The sequence below is a fragment of the Camelina sativa genome, chromosome 11 (genome assembly GCF_030686135.1).
Source record: "Camelina sativa cultivar CO46 ecotype springtype chromosome 11, ASM3068613v1".
NCBI classification, from domain to species: Eukaryota; Viridiplantae; Streptophyta; class Magnoliopsida; order Brassicales; family Brassicaceae; genus Camelina; species Camelina sativa.
In genome coordinates, this window is record NC_141890.1 from 7,971,038 (window position 1) to 7,990,385 (window position 19,348).

The window sequence follows — 19,348 nt, forward strand, 5'->3', positions numbered from 1 at the left end:
AATGATGTTTCTAGTAAGACTTCAATTAGCATCATCAAGTCAAAAACAACAACCAAACATCACAAGTAAAAAAAAAAAAAACAGCAAACAACAACATCATCGTCAAACAGCAGTAACAAAGAACAATCAAACAAGATCAAAGTCAAAACAATAACATCATTACACAACATCGTCATCAAACATCATTTAGTTAAAAACAACATGGATCCTTAAACTCCTTATTTCGTAAGTTCATAATCATATATATGTATATGTACATATGGAAACCATATCCATATTCGTCTTATGTAATAATTTATAATTGATTTTTGTTGTCAACAATTTATAATTGATTTATATCCAATTAAATAAACTAATGCAAAAAACGATTCTATAGATTTATGCATTGATTTTTTCCATTCAATACTAGTTTAGAATATACTCCCTCCGTTTTTTTATTAATTGTCGTTTAAGATTGTTTCACACAAATTAAGAAAACCATTAATTTTATTATTTTATTCCTTTTAAATATATTTTCTAATTTTTTGATTGGTTAAAACATTAAAACAGTTGAATAAACTTGAAATATTTACCAAACATCCTCTATATAATAAAACGGAAGTACACAACATTTTTTGTAGACTATATAATTTATATAAGTTAGTTACAAAATAAGTTATACATTAAATTAAATATAGGTTGATTACAAAAAAAGAAACAAAATTAATTGCCATTATGTGGGCTATATGAATACACTTAATAATATCCCAAAGAATCCTCTTAAAATCTTTATTATTCCATGTATTGTTACACCATATATACTATTAGGCGTAAAAAGGAATAAAATTTTGGCAATTAATCACACTTAATCATGATTTCTGAAATCTTATTGTACGGTTCAAACTAAAATCTTACCTAATATCCTTCCAACCTTTTAATATAAATCATTCAGAACTCAAAGAATTCACTATAATATGAAAGAATTCCAAAAAATATGAGCACATGTTGAAATTTCAAGAAATATGATTTCTCAGATTAAATTAAAGTTTGGAACAATGTTATTTGGTAGACTTTCTCGGTCAAGATGATTTTGACAAACATACGTTACATATTTAGTCCTAAAATTAATATGTGGTATACTTTGGGTTAAGTCATAGAATTAATAATCAAAATATAATATATAATTTTAAACACTAAACAAATCAAATAAAAAACAAAAAATAACTTTTTTTATCACACAACTTAACTCGCAGTGTGCCTCGGGTACAAATCTAAATCTACTAGAATAGATCTTACAAAATAGTTGTTATTTTCATAAGTCATATTCAGCATATGATTTCATGATATAGTGTTTCATCCCAAAAAAACTTTTAAAATAAATAAAATAATCACATATATGATGTTTTGAATAAAAATTACAAAACAAACAAAAGAAATTTCAACATGTGCTCCAGTACGGGTCATATTCTAGTTTGCATTGAAAATCTAAAACGACAAGTATTATGACACAAAATTTTAACTCTAGGACGACAATTAATAAAAAACGGAGAAAGTATTAAATTAATATAGACGTTATGGAAATTAGTAAATATATTCAATACTACTGGTTTAAAACTTTGGAAATCCTGGAGTAATTGTGACAAAATGATTATACACTGATTTAAATGACATCCTAATTTTATGCATTGCCTTTTTTTTTTTGTCAACTATATGCATTGCCTTAATTTGAAGATATATTGAAATTAATACATCTTGAAATGAGTCATAAATCAATAGTAGGAAAACACACAAGAGCTCTAAAAGTCTCAACATTTATTACTTTCAAGCTATCAGAATTTTAAACACAAATAATTTATATAATTACTTTCCATTAATAATATATATATATATAAAGAAAAACAAAAAAAAATCATAAATTTGTTTCTAATTCTAATAGATAAAACTCTTTTTCAATATTACACATAGAATATTTTATGTGTAAGCGTTTAGTTTTTGAAGATTTTAAAAATTTAAGACAACAAATATTTATTATAGATAAAAAATGTTATTATATTAAAATTTTAAATAGTGAATCATATAGTATCTGAATATATATTATATAGTCTTATAGAATATTAACTCATGGAAAGGGTGGAACTTTGCCTAGTATTATATACTTTAGTTTTATTTCACCAAAAACATATACTTTAGTTTTATTTCACCAAAAACATATACTTTAGTTTTATTAATTATATTTTTTTAGTTAATCAATACCTAAAAATATTTAATTGGCTCAGCCGCTCAGCCGCTCAGCCTTCATATCATTAATGAGCCCGTCACATGTAGTACTACTGAATACTGATGGCTAGTAGCAAATAGGAATCCCTTTCAACTTTCTAAAAAATACAGAACCAAAATTTGGGCCATGTAATGCTTACAGACCAGAGAATGGTTACATAAGAAACAAAATTTGGGTCATGTAATTCTCATATGGGTACAATATGCAAATGTCTAAAAAGGGAGACAAGTGAAGAGTGAGTATGACCTCTATTGCTTCGAAAGTGCCGATAACACCAATCAGATCAAGTCATCAAACTGAAAAGAAAAACGAAATATAGGAGATATTTTATTGTCTTCTGTGAAGTAAAGGAGGAGCACTAGTCTTTTGAGATGGTCTCCGGTTTAAGCAGCAATCTAGACATGTGATAGAACCAAAGAAAACCCTTAGATGTTATGTCAGGAAGGTGCTTCAAAGAAACTTTTGTAACTCTCCACTATGAAACATACACTAAACATGTTCCTGCTCATGCTGTAGAATTTCTGATAATTGTAGGCGTAAAAGGGAATTGGTAGTCTTATGATTTAAATGGTTTAAAAGAGAGAGCAGTTTGGTTACCTCTCATTGATCTTCCAAGAGAAGTGAGGTGCAAGAGAGAAGTTGAGACACTTCCTCTGGAGTCGCCGTTCCAAAACCTTGCCATCTTATTCTCCCGGATTTGTCTAGTAGGTGAATATACCTGAGACATAAATAATCATGTGCAACAGAGATATCAGTAAGGTTTCATAAATCCTATGCATTTCTTTAACTTGATAAGCTGGAGGGAGAATTTCTGTACCCAGTGAGAAGGTTCAAAACTTTGATTTGTTTACGGAAGTGATAATGGTCCCCAAATGCGTAAACAGCCTGCCTCTGGAGGACATTGTTCTCGCTGTTGTTAGGTTTTTGCAAGACCCGGAGAAGTAGTTTTTTTTATGGGGGGAAAGCCCAAGAGCCATTTGTCTATAAATGATACCTATAATACAAGTGAACAAGTTTTCCTGAAGAATGAGAGGAAAAAATAGCAGCCAAACAAAAAAAGCACTGGTGCAGGTTTTAAAATCTGGTCTACATGTGACAAAACAATTAAGGATCAGTACCTCAAACAACTGAAGATCTTCCCTGTTGCCAAACGATTCAAGAAATGGTTTGCTCCACGAGCTGATCATTTCCTGTCAGATAAAGCAACGACAACCCAGTAGCAACAATAAGACAAACTGTATATATAAGGTCATACTTATCAACAAGTGCTTCATCAGTTAAGAACACTGTATCATGCAGCCATCGCTTACTACTCTACTCTTAAAAAGCAACACATCAGTCAATGCGACAGATCTTTTCAAAAAGGTTAACCAAACATTTTCTTGGTTCCTTTGGAGTATTTAACGAAAACAAGGTGGAATTTTTCTGTACCTGAGAGCTTGCTCTGAAAGATAGGCACACCAATGAAACTTTTGGAACAGCCGAATCCTCTGTGTTAACCTCATTGCTGTTGGGAGTAACAGGTAAAGTCAGGCTTTCTCCGTTAGAGAAAGTCACTGCTAATGCCGGAAATTTCATGGCTGAAACAGCAGGAATTAGAGTCTTATCTGCAAAAAAACACCAGTTGACAGTTGAGGAACTTCATAAAGCCAATATAAGCTTCAGTATCTAAATCAAGCATAGTGAAGGACAAAGAAAATCTGAAAACTGAGTTATAACAAAAGCGTGCCCAAACAACAGACACATACGAGATAATCTATAGCTAGTGAAAGTAATCCACTCTTTAAAACCACACACAGAATCTGGGATCTTTGATTGTGGCTCCTAAGTGCTATAAAAGTACCAATACAAGAGAACAGATTGAAAGAAGTAGCATCATTATTTATACCTTACCGCCATGATCCTTGAATTCATCTCATCATTACTGCCCTAAACCACATCATACTCCACTAATTAACTAGAAGGCATGTTCGTTTCATCGACGCAGGCGGCTGCGGCTGCTGCAGCGGCAGCGGCAGCGGTAAACACAACATTTTTAATCGCCGCATCTAATCAACGTTTAAAATGTGAAGATGCGTTTGCCGCAGCGTCACGCCGCAGGTACCTGCAGCAATCAAACGAACAACAATAGCTGCGGCTGCCGCAACCGCAGGTACTTGCGGCGATGAAACGAACATGCCCACAATATATATATATATATCCACAACTGAAATCCAAATCATTGCTAGACTTCAATCGAATTGAATCTAAGTAAAGGGAAAGCTTACAGTCTAGCACGTTCATCCTCAATTGCTTTCTTGTTCCCAAACTGCCCAAATCCAACAAAAAAAAAACAGCATCAACAGATAATTGTCAGTCACCGTTACTTCCGGTAACGCGAAATTGAATAATTCGTGAATAATGGTACCTTGTAAAAATCGAGGAAAGATCGGGTGGTTGATCGAAGAGATGGCATTTGCGAAGGGAGAGAGTCATAGCGAGTGGAGATGACGAGTCCTTGATGCTGGTTTCGATACGAGAGAGCAGAGAGTGATCTATGCTTCAGAAATCGATTCAAAGTCGTCGCCATTTTTTTTAACAAGAGCTTAAACCCTATTTGGTTCGTTGTTTAAACCGAACCAAACAAGCTTGCAATTGAAAACCAGCCTGAAATCTTAAATCAAATAATTTTGTGGATAAACCGATCAAACCGTGATTTCGATCCGGTTTACCGTGTTCCCAACTTTGGGATTTCGTTCGTATTATCTAGGAGAGATCTTTTATGTCTTTCTTTGGGTTTCCAAGATTCAAATGTTCATATTCCAAATCTGAATTGATTATTGTGTGATTTATCAATTCTAGGAATATGTGTGTAATCAATAATCAATAATCAATGATTATTGTGTGATTTCAGTTAAAACATAAAATTATACGAATATGTATGTATAATGAGATTTTAAACATTAGTATTACAATTACAATCTCACCCACTTTGCAAGTTTGCATGTTTTATTTATACATCCGCAAACAACTTATACGTACTGGCATCCATAATAATCTGTCTAACCGCCGCGACCATATATAGCAATCATCCCTAGAATAGAAAAAACCACGGCGATCAAAGTGTTGATCCAAAATATGAAACTCTTTTTAGATGGCTTGAACGTGAAGTTGAAGAACACCACAGGTAGAACAAAGTCCAGAGGTATAAAACCGAAAGCACCTAATAAGGAGTTCACATCTCCAAAAAACGGAAGCATTGCCGCCACGATTGTAGCCACCGCGACAAAGAGGGAACGCGCAACTAGTCGAGGGATGACATTGCGCATAGAGAATTCTTTCTTTAATTTGTTGGATCACACTGATTACACTTTCCAATATATCGTTTCCAATATATAGTTATAGCTGTTGGAATTTTGGATTATGATTGTATAAGAATACGATAAGTATGTTTGAGTTGTGGACTTTCCTAGTCTAAAGAGTAGAATAAATAGTGCAATAAATAAAGATAACCTTTGCTAGAAGCAATTGTTCTCTCTCGTTCCTTCATTCAAGGAATTAGCTAAGGCGTATAAGTAATAATGCATTGACTATATGTAATATGTTCCACTTCCACCACGTTGGCTAGCTTCCTTGAGAAATAATGAACAAATGTCTTATTGAATTTATTCAGAAGAGAAGAAAAATGATTCAATTTTCACATTTTCAAAAGATGATTCACCACTATAGTATATGCATGCATATGTGTTAAAAGATTAGTATTGAAAACCTTTTGATCTTGTAAAACCAGCTTTTTATACATTACATGTAACGTTTACGTAAACAGTGATTCGACTAAAAATGTCACCCGCCTTCCGTGAATTAAACAATATGCACATTTTATTATGTTAAAAGTTAAAACAGTCGTCTCTTTAGAGTTAGACCAAAAGTCAACTATTTTGACAATTTTTCATACCAATGAAAAACCGGAATCTTTTTTGTTGGGTCAAAAGATGGAAACACGACGGAAGGAGGGAGAGAAATCGGTGGCCTGATTTTTTTTTTTTTTTTTTGTAGAAAAGTAAAATGTTTGACAAAATTCAAAGAATTTATTTATTTTATTATTCAAAGAAGGCATGTATATTGGCCCATTAATCTTTAAATTAAAAAATGCATTAATAATGTTGCAATTTGTCAAAGTAGTGGTGCTGAGAATGAGCGCGTGGTGAGCACGAAGAAGAAGCAAGAAACAGGTACATTACCTACAAAGTGTATTCATTCTCTCACCAAATTTAAGTCTTAAAAATCAAAACGCCATCTTCTCCACGTTACCACCTAACCACTCTCATCCACCACCCCTTTTTTTTTTTTTTTTTTTTTGTACAAAATCCTCTCTCTCTCTCTCACCTTTAAGCTTATTTTTTTTTTCATATCTCTCCAAAAGGGAATTGAATTGTGTATCGTTCGTTCCTCACACACGCCTTCTCATCGGTTAATCTCATTTCACTTTTCAATCATCGCCTCTCTTATCCGTAAGTTCTCTCTCTCTCTCTCTGTAACCCTTTTTGCCCAGAACTTGTGTTTGTGATTTCTTCGCATTGATTTTGTGTATATGCTTAGATCTGATTTAGCTTTAGTCGTTTTTTAGAGACAGAGACTCGTTAAGCTCTCTTTTGTGATCACTAGTGCTCCTCTTATTAGACTCCATTGCTCTACTGATTTTTTGGAATTCTTTTTTGTAATTATAAATCCCGAGTCTTTTTTGATGAGTCTCCACACGATTGCTTTCGTTTTGGGTTTGTTCCAATTCCTCTTAAATTTGTTGGGTTCAATTCAGTTCTTCTTAGATTGACTCAAATGTGATTTCTTTTTGATTGAGATATATCATTTTGGTAGAATGGTAATATCAAAGCTTGGAGGAGGAGGATGTTGTTTGAGCATCTTTAGCTATTTCTCCTCCTCCATATAAATTGCATCCGATACTATTACTGCCCCATTCCACTAGCCTCTCTTTTGCTACTTACCTTGCTTCAATAGCTTTGATCTCGATTCCTTATTTATGATTCCTTTGTTTGTTTGTTTTAGATTCTTGTCCTTTTTTTTCACCTCAACAAGAATGGATCATTGTACTGGAGAGAATCCCATGGCTTCTCAGTTTGACATTCTCAGATGTCCGTTCTTGAGGAACATCAATGAGCCCACTAACCTCTCCTTCTCCTCTTCCTTGCCTTTTCCCATGCCTGTAAGTCAAAATTTCTGGGTTGTTCACACTCTCTATATCTGACATTTCTTGCACCGCATCCAATTCTCATCACATATGTTTCTATTGGTTTTGCCTATATCCTTTTAGGCTAGAGGAGCAGGGAAAGGACCAATATTTGAAGATGGTCCCAATTTTGATACCGCATTTAGGCTTTTCCATGGCCAAGATGGAGTTGTCCCTCTCTCTGGCACCGCTCGATCTGAAGCAGAGAAGCCTGTCCCTGTATTCCATCCACTTGCTGCCAAGGCTGCAACAATTAGTCTCTCATCCTTTGGACCTGGAGGGCCTTTTGGGTTTGATGCATTTTCTGACATGTTTAAAAACCAAAAGAAGAAGTCTGACTCATCCAAAAATAAGGTAAAACGTTTTATACATTTCTTGCTCAACATGTATCTTTTTAAACTGATGTGCATATAGTTAAAGAAATCTAACTAACGAAATAGTTTAGCTTTTAAGAACGGCAATGTTGTTGGATATTTCTTTTGTCTTTCTCGTAAGAGCACCGCTTACTTGTTGTTTCTCTTTCAGGGAGGAGACCACGAAGCTATGGGTGATGAATGGCTTAAAACAGGGAACTGCCCAATTGCAAAATCATATCGAGCTGTAAGTGGTGTGGCACCTCTTGTGGCAAAGATCCTGCAACCTCCTCCAGGAATGAAATTCAAATGCCCTCAAGCAATAGTCACAGCTCGAGCAGCGATATCAAAAACACCTTTTGCCAAGAACCTCCGCCCACAACCTTTGCCAGCCAAAGTACTAGTGATCGGGATGCTAGGCATGGCGCTAAATGTGCCTTTAGGGGTTTGGAGAGAGCACACTGAAAAATATTCCGCATCTTGGTTTGTAGCTCTTCACGCAGCGGTTCCATTCATTGGAATACTGAGAAAGTCAGTGTTGATGCCTAAGACAGCGATGGTATTTACGATTGCTGCGTCAGTTTTGGGACAGGTGATTGGGTCAAGAGCGTACCAAATCCGTCTTCTGCTGAAGCAAATCAGATGCAATTTGCGGGAGTTTCATCGGATGGAAGATGCGGTGATAAAGTGGTGATGAAATGGAATCCCATGATGCTTGATGTTGCAAGTCCTGTGTCTTCCGGAGCAGCTACTGTTGTCTGCTAAACAAGATTTTGTTATCTTCGAAGATTTATATATACATATATAATTGTTTTTCTTGTTTTTTTTTGGGCGATTGTATTTAAAATGTTTCTTAATGTTTGAGAAAAAACAAGAATAAAGCCATTTTTACTCTGTTAATTGTATTTAAATGTAAAAGACTTGTTTGATTGAATAAAAGGAAAGAAAAGTTGGAAATTGAGTTACTGATCTAGCTACCTTTGGTGTTTATGAATCTCGTAGTTCAATATTGCTGATGATCTTGATGGCATTGCAAGAAAAGCACAAATACAAAGTTGCCAAACATTGCAAAACGTCACTCAAAGTGGTTGATGGTTTAGTGATTAAACATTGCGTTTCGTGATCACTGGTTTGGGTCCACTCTTGCATCTTGCTAAACCTACTCCAAAATTGGTTAACCTACTCTGAAAGTTGGCAGAACTAGTCTAAGAAATTAAAAAGGCAGGCCACTAGGAAGGAGAGAAATCACTGAGTCAATGAACTTTTGTTCTAAGATAAATGGTATGGAATATTCAACTCAATTACTAAGCTCCTAACCTCTATTGCCGTCGACTATCATGCTCTAGGATAAAGTAATTTATCTATATTTATTGAATGTTACACAAACACCTGGTGCTCAAGGACTAACCTCATTAACCATAAGCATAGCGATCGAACAGATCACTCCGACATGACCATACATTAAAAAATTAGAAAAAAAAATGAATGTGCATTTAAAATTGTATATTAATTTGGAATACAGCAACTCGTACAACGTTTGCTAGTCGTCTCCTAGCAAGAATATGTCATACAATGCTTGCATGTTTTTCTTATAAGTGCATGTACGTGTACTTTTGTTATTTCTTTTCTAGTATTGTAATTGCGTCGTACAAGAAACTAAAGAGGTGCGTCGGGATTCGAAATAAAACAAATAAGGTTGGAATGTACATCACAGTTGCTCTTAAAATTTCCGATAAGTCCCCCTTGGTATGATGGTATAACCTTTGTTTTCAGAAAGTTGAGTTTGTTTCTTTTCCAAAAACTAACGATGTGAAATAATAATAACAAAACTATATAGTATCATGGGTAAAGAAAAATACTCAAAATAGGATGAACAAAGGGTTGTATGTACTAGACTTGTTTGTTTAATAGGATGATCAAAATGATTTCATGTGAAATTCGTTTTTTGACATTAAATTATACTCGCTGCAGATTGGCCATCATGCCTAGTTAGTTAATCCTTGTCATGTGTTATCAATCTCTTAATGCATGCACATTAGAAAAATAGTTAGGAATTGCGTTTATCATACGTATACTATATCATTACACATTGGAGATTTGTCAGGAATTTGGCTAAAATCATTATACTATATTACATAGAGAAGATAAAACAAGAGAGCCTAATTTAAGGTTTTCCAAATTAAAATTTATGTATAACTGAGCATTTAAACAAAATTTGCAAAAAAAAAAATCTTTTCTATCTTTTTTGGGTAAATCCACCACCAAATTCATAAAAACTAAAAAAGTATTTGTATTGGGAAAGAAAAATATATGAATATGTACTACCTTAAAAATAATTATATATATATATGTGTATAGATAATAGCCCTTATGTAATTTGCACAAATTAATAGTTACAGATTCAACATTCTATCAAATTATTTTCTTTAATTACTGTATAAAACTTGATGAGAACTTTGTCCAACAAAAAAAAAAAATTTGATGAGAACTTCAAGAAAATTATAATAGAGATTTGATAATAATCCATCCAGTATTTGATTACTTTTACACTTAAGCAAGAAAAACCTACGTAATCTTTCGTAAAAGATTTGAAGTTCTTAGTTTACTAAATTAGCAAAACTAAAAAAAACTAGGGGTGTACTGAAACGTGATTTTGAAGAATTTTATTGGATTTATAAAATTTGAAATTTTGATAGATTTTAGTGAAGTTGATATGATTTTCTATAAAATTCTTTTAAATCCTATCTAAAACCATGAGATTTTGATTTCTATATTTGTAACTAAACAAATCCTCACAAATCTTTAAAAGTCATTAAAATCCAAATCTACAAACTGTTTTGAATATTACAGTGGATTTTAAATTAGATTTTTAAATCATGATGGAGCGGAAGCAAGAAAGAATAATAAAAAAAAGACTTGTTTCTTATGTTCCCGGGAAGCTAAAGAAACAAGGTTCTCAGTTTTCTTCACGAAAAGCAGAGGAGAAACTTTGTTTTGCTACACGAGAAACTTTGTTTTGCTACACGAAAAACAGAGGTTTGAGACTTGAAAGAATACGCTTCTTTGCAAAACTCAGATTTGCAAGATAACTCTTTATTAATTCAATTCAAGGATGATCCTCTTTACAAGCATTAGAGGTCTTATTTATAGAGCAACTAAATCAAACTGAAAAGGAAAACTTAAAAAAAATAGAAATTTGAGACAAAAGGAAGATCAACAAAAAATAGAAAACTAACAAAAACAAGAAGGAAAACAGAGAATTCTAGAAGCTTGTGTGACACGTAAAGATGTGCTACATCAGGTCTCCCCGGATAGAAAAATATTTGACCCCGAATCTAGCTCATTATTGTCCCCATGATAAGGAAATAAATGTTTAACGTTGAAGACGTCCGATGTTCGAATGTGATCCGACAACCGAAGCTTATACGCATTTGCATTGATACGGTGAATGATCTCCACAGATCCTATCTTACGAGACTTCAGCTTGTTGTATTCTCGCACCGGAAATTGGTCCTTTGTCAAGACCACCCATTCAAGATCACCAGGCTGGTAATTCACTTCACGACGATGCTTATCAGCGGCTTGTTTATAAGAACGTACCGAAGACTCCAAATGGTTGTGTGCTTGTTGATGAACGATCTGTAATTTTTCGACAAAGTCCACTGCTTCTCCATGGAGACGTGATTTATCTGGCATTGTAGACAAATCCAACGGACTTCGAGGCATAATCCCATAAACCACATGAAAAGGGCTGAACCCCAAGGTTCTGTTGTAAGCATGATTATGTGCAAACTCGACCAACGGTAACTTCGATTCCCACGATTTGATGTTATTCCCGACATGACCACGATTTGATGTTATACGCAACATAGTACCCAAGGCTCGATTTGTGACTTCAGTTTGACCATTCGTTTGCGGATGATAAGCGGAGCTCATGTCAAGACTTGTACCAAGCATCTTCCACACCGAACGCCGAAAATGGCTCAAGAAACGAGTGTTGCGATCGGAAACAATGGAGGTAGGGAGGCCATGAAGACGGTAAATGTCACGAAGGAACAATTGTGCCACTTGGACAGCATCAGTCGTTCGTTTACATGGCACAAAATGAGCCATTTTGGAGAAGCGATCCACAATCACAAAAATTGAATTATTACCTCTTTGAGTACGTGGAAGGCCGAGTACAAAATCCATACTAATATCAATCCATGGCTGTGTAGGAACTGGTAAAGGCATGTATAAACCAGCATTAGACGCCTTGCCTTTAGCCTGTTGACATGCACGACACCTTTCAACAAATCTCTCAACGTCCCTACGAAGAGAAGGCCAAAAGTAACGTGTCGTAACTAGTTGGAGAGTTCTGTCTCGTCCAACATGTCCTTCGGAGTGGAGTTCTTCAAGTATTTTCAAGCGAAGGTTGCACGCAGGAATGCATAATTGGTTCCCTTTAAACAAGAAACCATCTTGTAATATGAAATCTTTCTGAAGACCACTTTGCACTTCAATCCATATACGAGCAAAATACGGATCTGTGACGTACAACTCACCAAAAGAGGAAAAGCCAGAAACTGAATTATGCATAGTCGTGAGAAGATTGTGACGACGGCTTAAAGCGTCAGCGACTCGGTTCAGCTTGCCAGATTGATGTTTAATTGTAAATGTGAATTGTTGGAGAAATGCAATCCACGCTGCATGTCGAGATGAAACCTTCGCTTGACTATCAAGGTGGCGTAGAGCATCATGATCTGTGAAGAGAACAAAATCATGGTGACAAAGATAATGCTTCCAATGTTTTATGGCTTGGACTATAGCATAGAACTCCACATCATATGTGTTGTACCGGCTTCGAGCACCCGATAATTTCTCACTAAAATAGGCTACGGGTCGAGTTTGTTGACTAAGAACAGCTCCAATTCCTAGCTTAGAAGCATCACAATGCAACTCAAAATTCAAGGAAAAATCGGGAAGAACGAGAACCGCCATTTCTGTCCACTCAAATTTTCCTTCACGCATGCAGTCTGTAATCGGAGCCATAATGCTACTAAAATGCGGAACAAAACATCGATAAAAAGATGCGAGACCGTGGAAGCTTCTTACGTCAGTAATTGTTTTTGGGATAGGCCATGACTTGATGGATTCTATCTTGGATACGTCAACAGATAAACCATCCTTTGAAATCATATAAACCAAGAATAAGACACAATTTGTTCCAAATTGGCATTTGTGCTTTGCAGCAAAGAATCGTTCTTTCCGTAAGACACCTAAAACTTCGCGTAGATGATGCATATGATTGTCCAAAGAAGAACTGAATATGAGTATATCATCAAAATCTACTACCACAAATTTCCCAATGAAAGGACGAAGCGCTTGATTCATTACCCTCATAAACGTACTAGGTGCGTTCGATAATCCGAAAGGCATAACAAGCCATTCAAACAGTCCTTCTCGAGTCTTAAAAGCTGTTTTCCATTCATCACTGGGGCGAATCCGAATCTGATGATAACCGCTTTTGAGATCTATTTTTGAGAAGATTTTGGAGGCACCAATTTGGTCAAGAAGGTCGTCTAGTCGTGGAATAGGAAAACGGTAACGTACGGTTATCTTATTGATGACACGACTATCAACACACATACGCCAAGAGCCATCTTTTTTTGGAATCAACAAAGCGGGAACTGCACATGGACTAAGACTCTCGCAAATATGACCTTTAGCCACTAAATCTTCAACTTGACGTCTTAGTTCTTCATGTTGTTGTGGACTCATCCGATAATGAGGTCGATTAGGGAGCGTAGCTCCTGGAACCAAATCAATATGATGTTGGATATCACGTAATGGTGGCAGCTCGCTAGGTAGGTATGTTAGAAAGACATCTTGAAACTCATGTAAAAGCGTGCTCAATGCAAGATTAGGAGAGTAGTTAGGTAAACAATCACTTGAAACTGAGAGTAAAGCAAAGGCAAACCCAGTCTGGTGAAACTCTTCTTCAAAAGTACCACGTGAACAGATCAAAGCGGGTTTGGACGAAGACTCAGTAATTGTAGTATCCTTGTGAGGCGTAATCAAAGACGGTGTGGCAGAAGGTTCCTTTGGCAACAATGTGATTGTTCAATTATCATACATGAATCTATAAGAGTTGCGATTCCCGTCATGAGTGGTTTCTCTATCGTATTGCCATGGTCTTCCAAAAATCAAGTGACCCACATCCATAAACACAACATCACAATACATCTTATCCTTGTAAACTGAACCAAACGAGAACGAAACAAGCGCTCGATGTGTTACTCGACATTCTGTCCCATCTTTTAACCATGTGAGTTTGTATGGATAAAGATGTGCTTCTTTTTCAAGGCCCAATTTGCGAACTGCATAGTCTGAGATTATGTTGTGGCAGGCACCGGAGTCAATAATGAACCGACACAGTTTAACTTTAATCGTACAAGTCGACTGAAAAATATTTGTGCGAAGCCATGGTTCCTCCATAACTTGGGGTGCTAAACAGATGCGGCTAACCACCAAAAGAGGACCTGTATCACTGGTAAGATCTGTGTTCTCAAGGTTATTTGTCTCCTCAACATCATCGTCGTAAGTATCATAAGATGAATCAACTTCCTCAATTAAGAGACCTCGTCTTGATTGGTTTGGACATGCGGTTTGTTTGTGACATGGTTCTCCACAAGTGAAACAACGATATGCTGGTGTACGTGTAGAATGACGAAGCGTTTGATCCTCTGTGTTAGCTGGTGCTCGATTAGAAACAGTAGAACGCAAAGTATTCGCAGTTAAATCTGTGTTTTCCTGTAACAGCCCTTGACCCACGTTCTGGTCTTGCAGTGAAGAATTGCGAGGCCTTGTAGACGGATTCCAGTTGCTAGAAGATGAACGAAATTGCTGTTCAAAGGCAACGGCTCGACGTCTAGCTTCAGCCACGGTGTTAGGATCAAATTGAGCCAATGCGTTCTGAAGTTGAGGCCTTAAACCTCCAATAAACCGAGCAACAGTTTGAATTTCACTATCATGAATCTCATTGCGTGTCATGAGCATGTAAAATTCTTCAACATATTCATCAACCGTGCGAGGACCTTGACGGAGATTTTGTAACCTTGTATACATCGTTCAATCAAAGTTGTAAGGAAGAAAAGTTCTCTGTAGATGTTTCTTCAACTTGTCCCATGACTTGATCTTTGTTTTACCCTCACGAGCTCGCGTCGATTTCAGCTGGAGCCACCACGAAGCTGCTTGGCCTCTGAATTTGGTTGCGACAAGAGCTACTTGACGATCTTGTGGTACTTGCTTAAAATCTAGAATCTCTTCAACAGTGACTAACCAATCAAGTAAATCTTCACCACGAATACTTCCATTGAACTCTGGTAAATCAACTTTAAAACAAGATTCCCAACGACGATCTGACCTATCATCGATATGTAACTCACGAGCTCCATGGAGGTGTTGTTGGATCTGGTCGTTAGGTTGGGTGAAGGGATTAGCGTCGTAAGCATCTTCTCCTTCTATTCGTTCACGGCGTGGCTGGTTCTCAAGAATCGTCTCCACGACGTCTCATAGTGATTGACGCAACGAATCATTAGAACGTTGAATTGTGGTGTGAAAATTCAGTTGCATCTCCTGTAGCGTTCTTCGCAACTCTACCCAATCACCCTCGTGCGTCTCTGTCTCTTTCGCGGGTTTCGGAGGCATGATTAGTTTCAGGAACGACAAGGCTCTGATACCAAAAGTGATGGAGCAGAAGCAAGAAAGAATAAAAAAAAAGACTTGTTTCTTATGTTCCCGGGAAGCTAAAGAAACAAGGTTCTCTGTTTTCTTCACGAAAAGCAGAGGAGAAACTCTGTTTTGCTACACGAAAAACAAAGGTTTGAGACTTGAAAGAATACGCTTCTTTGCAAAACTCAGATTTGTAAGATAATTCTTTATTAATTCAATTCAAGGATGATCCTCTTTACAAGCATTAGAGGTCTTATTTATAGAGCAGCTAAATCAAAATGAAAAGGAAAACCTAAAAGAAATAAAAATTTGAGACAAAAGGAAGATCTGCAAAAAAATAGAAAACTAACAAAAACAAGAAGGAAAACAGAGAATTCTAGAAGCTTGTGTGACACGTAAAGATGTGCTACATCAAATCATCAGTTCAATAACAGTAAATTTTAATAATCGTTTAGAGTATAACTTAACATTGAAACCAAAGTCTATATATAATCTGATTTTTGTCACTATACATAATATATGAACAGAAATTAAATTAATTATCCAAAAGTTTTTTTTTCAATTAATCGAAAAAAACAAGAAAATAGAAAACATGACGTGTATATACTAAGATTCGTTACCAAAATTAAAGTATTCAAACAGAAAGTACCCATCTGTTTAGGCAGAGGATTCGATCATCAAACGTCCTACAAATATATCTTGTTTTGCGATCTCAACCACAAATTAACGTCCTATAAAATCTCTTCCTCTGTCTATCTATTCTTTTCCAGCACACTTCTCTTCTCTTTCTCTTGTCTTCGTGGGAGATTTGGGATCTTACACAACAACAACAACAACAACAATATCTTGTCTTATCATTCGTTCTTTTTGTCCGTAACAATTATTTAAGGAAAATAAATCTTGAATTCAAAATACAAAAATGATGGCAGACAATGAAGGAAGAAGAACGCCGTTAATGAATCTTGGGGTTCAAGTGTCGATGAGAGTGTTAGCCTTTGGAGCTGCAATGGCCTCGATGTTGGTCATGATCACTAACCGTGAAGTCGCCTCTGTTTATGGCATTGCTTTTGAGGCTAAATACAGCTACTCCTCTGCCTTTAGGTACATATATTTTTTATTCATTCTCTCTTTTTTTTCCTACCACCGCTATTCGCCTGCATGAAATTTCATCAATCACGTGGAAAAATACGAAGAGAAATCAAATCACACAAATACGGTGAAAAGGGTGCGAAACATACCTCATGTCTTATATTTTATTTTACCACGTGAAACTCAAATAAGGACAACCTTAAACCGTGTGATCGATCAGCATTAGAAAGATACAAAACAAGACTCTTTACTTTCTTCGTATATTATATAGTACATACGCTTTCTTATATATTATAAAGAGACTTACAGTAAAGTAAGAGATCTAGTGATGATGATCGATCTGAAAATGTGTATTATTTTGATGTTTGACAGGTATTTGGTGTACGCACAGATAGCTATCTGCGGCGCGACATTCTTTACACTTGTATGGGCTTGTTTAGCAGTCCGCAGACGAGGACTTGTTTTTGCACTCTTCTTATTTGATCTGGTAATTGCTTTACGTGCTTTTCAATCTACACACTATTTTAAAATTTTGAAATATGAAATATATATGTTCATTTATATACGTGAAGACTCTTTATTTTGATTTCGTCTCTCGAGTCTTGACAAATTTTTTTATATCTGAACGTTTTGGGATGGGTTTGATCATATATTTTGATGTGTACAGCTTACGACGATAACAGCGATATCGGCTTTCTCTGCGGCCTTCGCGGAAGGTTACATCGGGAAGTACGGTAACAAAGAGGCCGGCTGGCTTCCCATCTGTCATTATGTGCACCATTATTGCAATCGTGTCACTATCTCATTGACTTTGTCATTCGCCTCTTTTGTACTCTTGTTCCTTCTTACGGTCATAACTGCCTCCGCTGCTCGTAATTACTGATTTTTTTTTTTTTTTTATACTTCATACAATTCCTTTAATTTTACTGCAAGATAACTCAGTATCATTGTTATATACTTGGATTTCATTAAATGAATATTTGATTTGATACTAAAGATATGAAATTTGTATGATGCATTGTATGTATTTATCGTTGAGATATGAAAACTAATCCGCTAATCCCTATGTTGATGGATCGCCAAATGAGAATGTTACATGACTATAATAATCTATACTAATAAAAAGTAGAAGCTATAAACTACTAAAGGCATCCACGTAGTATTTAAAACCTCCAATTATGATTAGACATGTCACTAATTAACATTTTTAAAAATTTGCAGAATTTTCTATATTAGGAATTATTTTAAACATCCTATCAGGATTTGACATGTCATTCATTAACATTTTTTTAAATTTCCAGAATTTTTTAGAAAGAGGAAAATTTTAAATTTATGGAAATAAAAGAACTATGTACAATATCCCACATCAGCTAGAAAATTTTTAGACAATGGTTCAGAACCATTATAAATAAGATTAATATGCTTTCAACAACGAATGAGCAGGAAAGCTTGATTATCAGGCGTCCCAGTTTAATAGTTTTATTCGGTTTGATCCAGTTTTTTATTTGATCAAACTAAAACTTTAAAAAGTTTCAAAAAATATATTAGAATATTTCAAATTTTTTAAAATTTAAATATTATAAATATTGAAACTTTTAAAAGTTCTTAGCTTTAAAAAAGTTTTTAAATATTATAATTTTTAAATTTTAAAAGTTTAAAATATTATAAATATTGAAACTTTTTAAAAAGTTCAAATTTTATATTTCGAAACCTTTTAAAATTTTAAATTATAAATATTGATGTAATACATAAATTATCTTATTTATCTACGTTTGTGCTTTTTATTTCTTATGAGCTGTAAAATATATTTTTGTGTATGATTTTATAGATGAGTTGATATTCTTTCATTAATTTTTTATTTTTATCTTATTTTTTATTTTTATGAGAAAAAAAATGATTTTGTTCTTGGAGTTTGATGGGTTAACAAGTTGTGTGGTAGTCTAAAAAAAATATTTTTCAGTGGAACAATGTGAAGAAGTTGACGAGGAAGAAGAATAAAAAGAGTATTGTTTGGGCAAATTTTAACCGATTCGTATGTGAACTGTTCTACGGAATGAACGCAAAGAGATTTTTATTGATTAATGCTCAAGATTATAATAAATCAATATCAGAACCCGTATTTTTGAAGTCATATTTTTGTGAAAGAACATCCCACAACGGGTTCTGATATTGATTTATTGTAATCTTGAGCATTAATCAATAAAAATCTCTTTGCGTTTATTCCAAAAAAAAAAAAAAAAAATACAAACAAGGGGAAACGTTGTGACAACGATCACTACTAAACAAAGTAAAGAAAAGGCTTTAGCCTGCAGACCATGGCCAGTGCCAATTGAATAATAGGCAGCACCTCTTACAGACATGTAACAAGCAGCGACCATGGTTGATGCCGTTGGTATAGATGACTGAGGTGAATATCATTGCGAGACTAAAAGCATAGTCTTAGTGGAAATAAAGTAACTACGGTTGCTGAAAATAAAACAGAAGAGGCAAAGCCTCTTAAAATATAATAAGCATATAATGCTCATCATAAATAATCTAGGGGGGAATGCCTCCAAACAAAGAAGAGCATACTCGCTGATATATATTGTAGTTTCTTATCCATTGAGGGGAAGAACCCGAAAAGATTCAAGGGGCTATAACCCTATCAAGCGACTAAATCTAACGGAGAGCTATATTTTTGTGAAGGAACATCCCACAACGGGTTTTGATATT

At 35.1% G+C, this 19,348-nt stretch overlaps 1 protein-coding gene, 1 non-coding gene and 1 pseudogene across 3 annotated transcripts; 2 read left to right on the top strand and 1 right to left on the bottom strand.

The window, feature by feature from the left end:
• Positions 1 to 2,324: 2,324 nt before the first annotated feature.
• Positions 2,325 to 4,845, bottom strand: LOC104722459 (uncharacterized; annotated as a pseudogene). The gene is made up of 7 exons (XR_015571880.1): positions 4,665 to 4,845; positions 4,525 to 4,565; positions 3,689 to 3,864; positions 3,376 to 3,447; positions 3,075 to 3,251; positions 2,855 to 2,975; positions 2,325 to 2,553 (listed from the first exon to the last, which is right to left on the bottom strand). The product of XR_015571880.1 is annotated as an uncharacterized LOC104722459 (transcript).
• A 1,655-nt stretch (positions 4,846 to 6,500) lies between these two features.
• LOC104722461 (uncharacterized) lies at positions 6,501 to 8,795 on the top strand. Its single transcript, XR_015571881.1, has 4 exons — positions 6,501 to 6,747; positions 7,301 to 7,457; positions 7,566 to 7,835; positions 8,007 to 8,795. It is a non-coding gene; the product is annotated as an uncharacterized LOC104722461 (transcript).
• Positions 8,796 to 16,267: 7,472 nt separating this feature from the next.
• Positions 16,268 to 17,650, top strand: LOC104722462 (CASP-like protein 1F1). Its single transcript, XM_010440626.2, has 3 exons — positions 16,268 to 16,648; positions 17,009 to 17,123; positions 17,304 to 17,650. The coding sequence occupies exons 1-3, from the start codon at positions 16,467 to 16,469 to the stop codon at positions 17,517 to 17,519; spliced, it is 513 nt and encodes a 170-aa protein (XP_010438928.2). The 5' UTR covers positions 16,268 to 16,466; the 3' UTR covers positions 17,520 to 17,650.
• The last annotated feature ends 1,698 nt before the right edge of the window (positions 17,651 to 19,348 follow it).

What these genes read in the sequence shown, in the direction of transcription:
- LOC104722462 (XM_010440626.2), top strand. Translation starts at nt 16,467, where the DNA reads ATGATGGCAGACAATGAAGGAAGAAGAACGCCGTTAATGAATCTTGGG. An exon ending in AGCTACTCCTCTGCCTTTAG is followed by an intron (nt 16,649 to 17,008) that starts GTACATATATTT and finishes GATGTTTGACAG; the next exon opens with GTATTTGGTGTACGCACAGA. An exon ending in CACTCTTCTTATTTGATCTG is followed by an intron (nt 17,124 to 17,303) that starts GTAATTGCTTTA and finishes TGATGTGTACAG; the next exon opens with CTTACGACGATAACAGCGAT.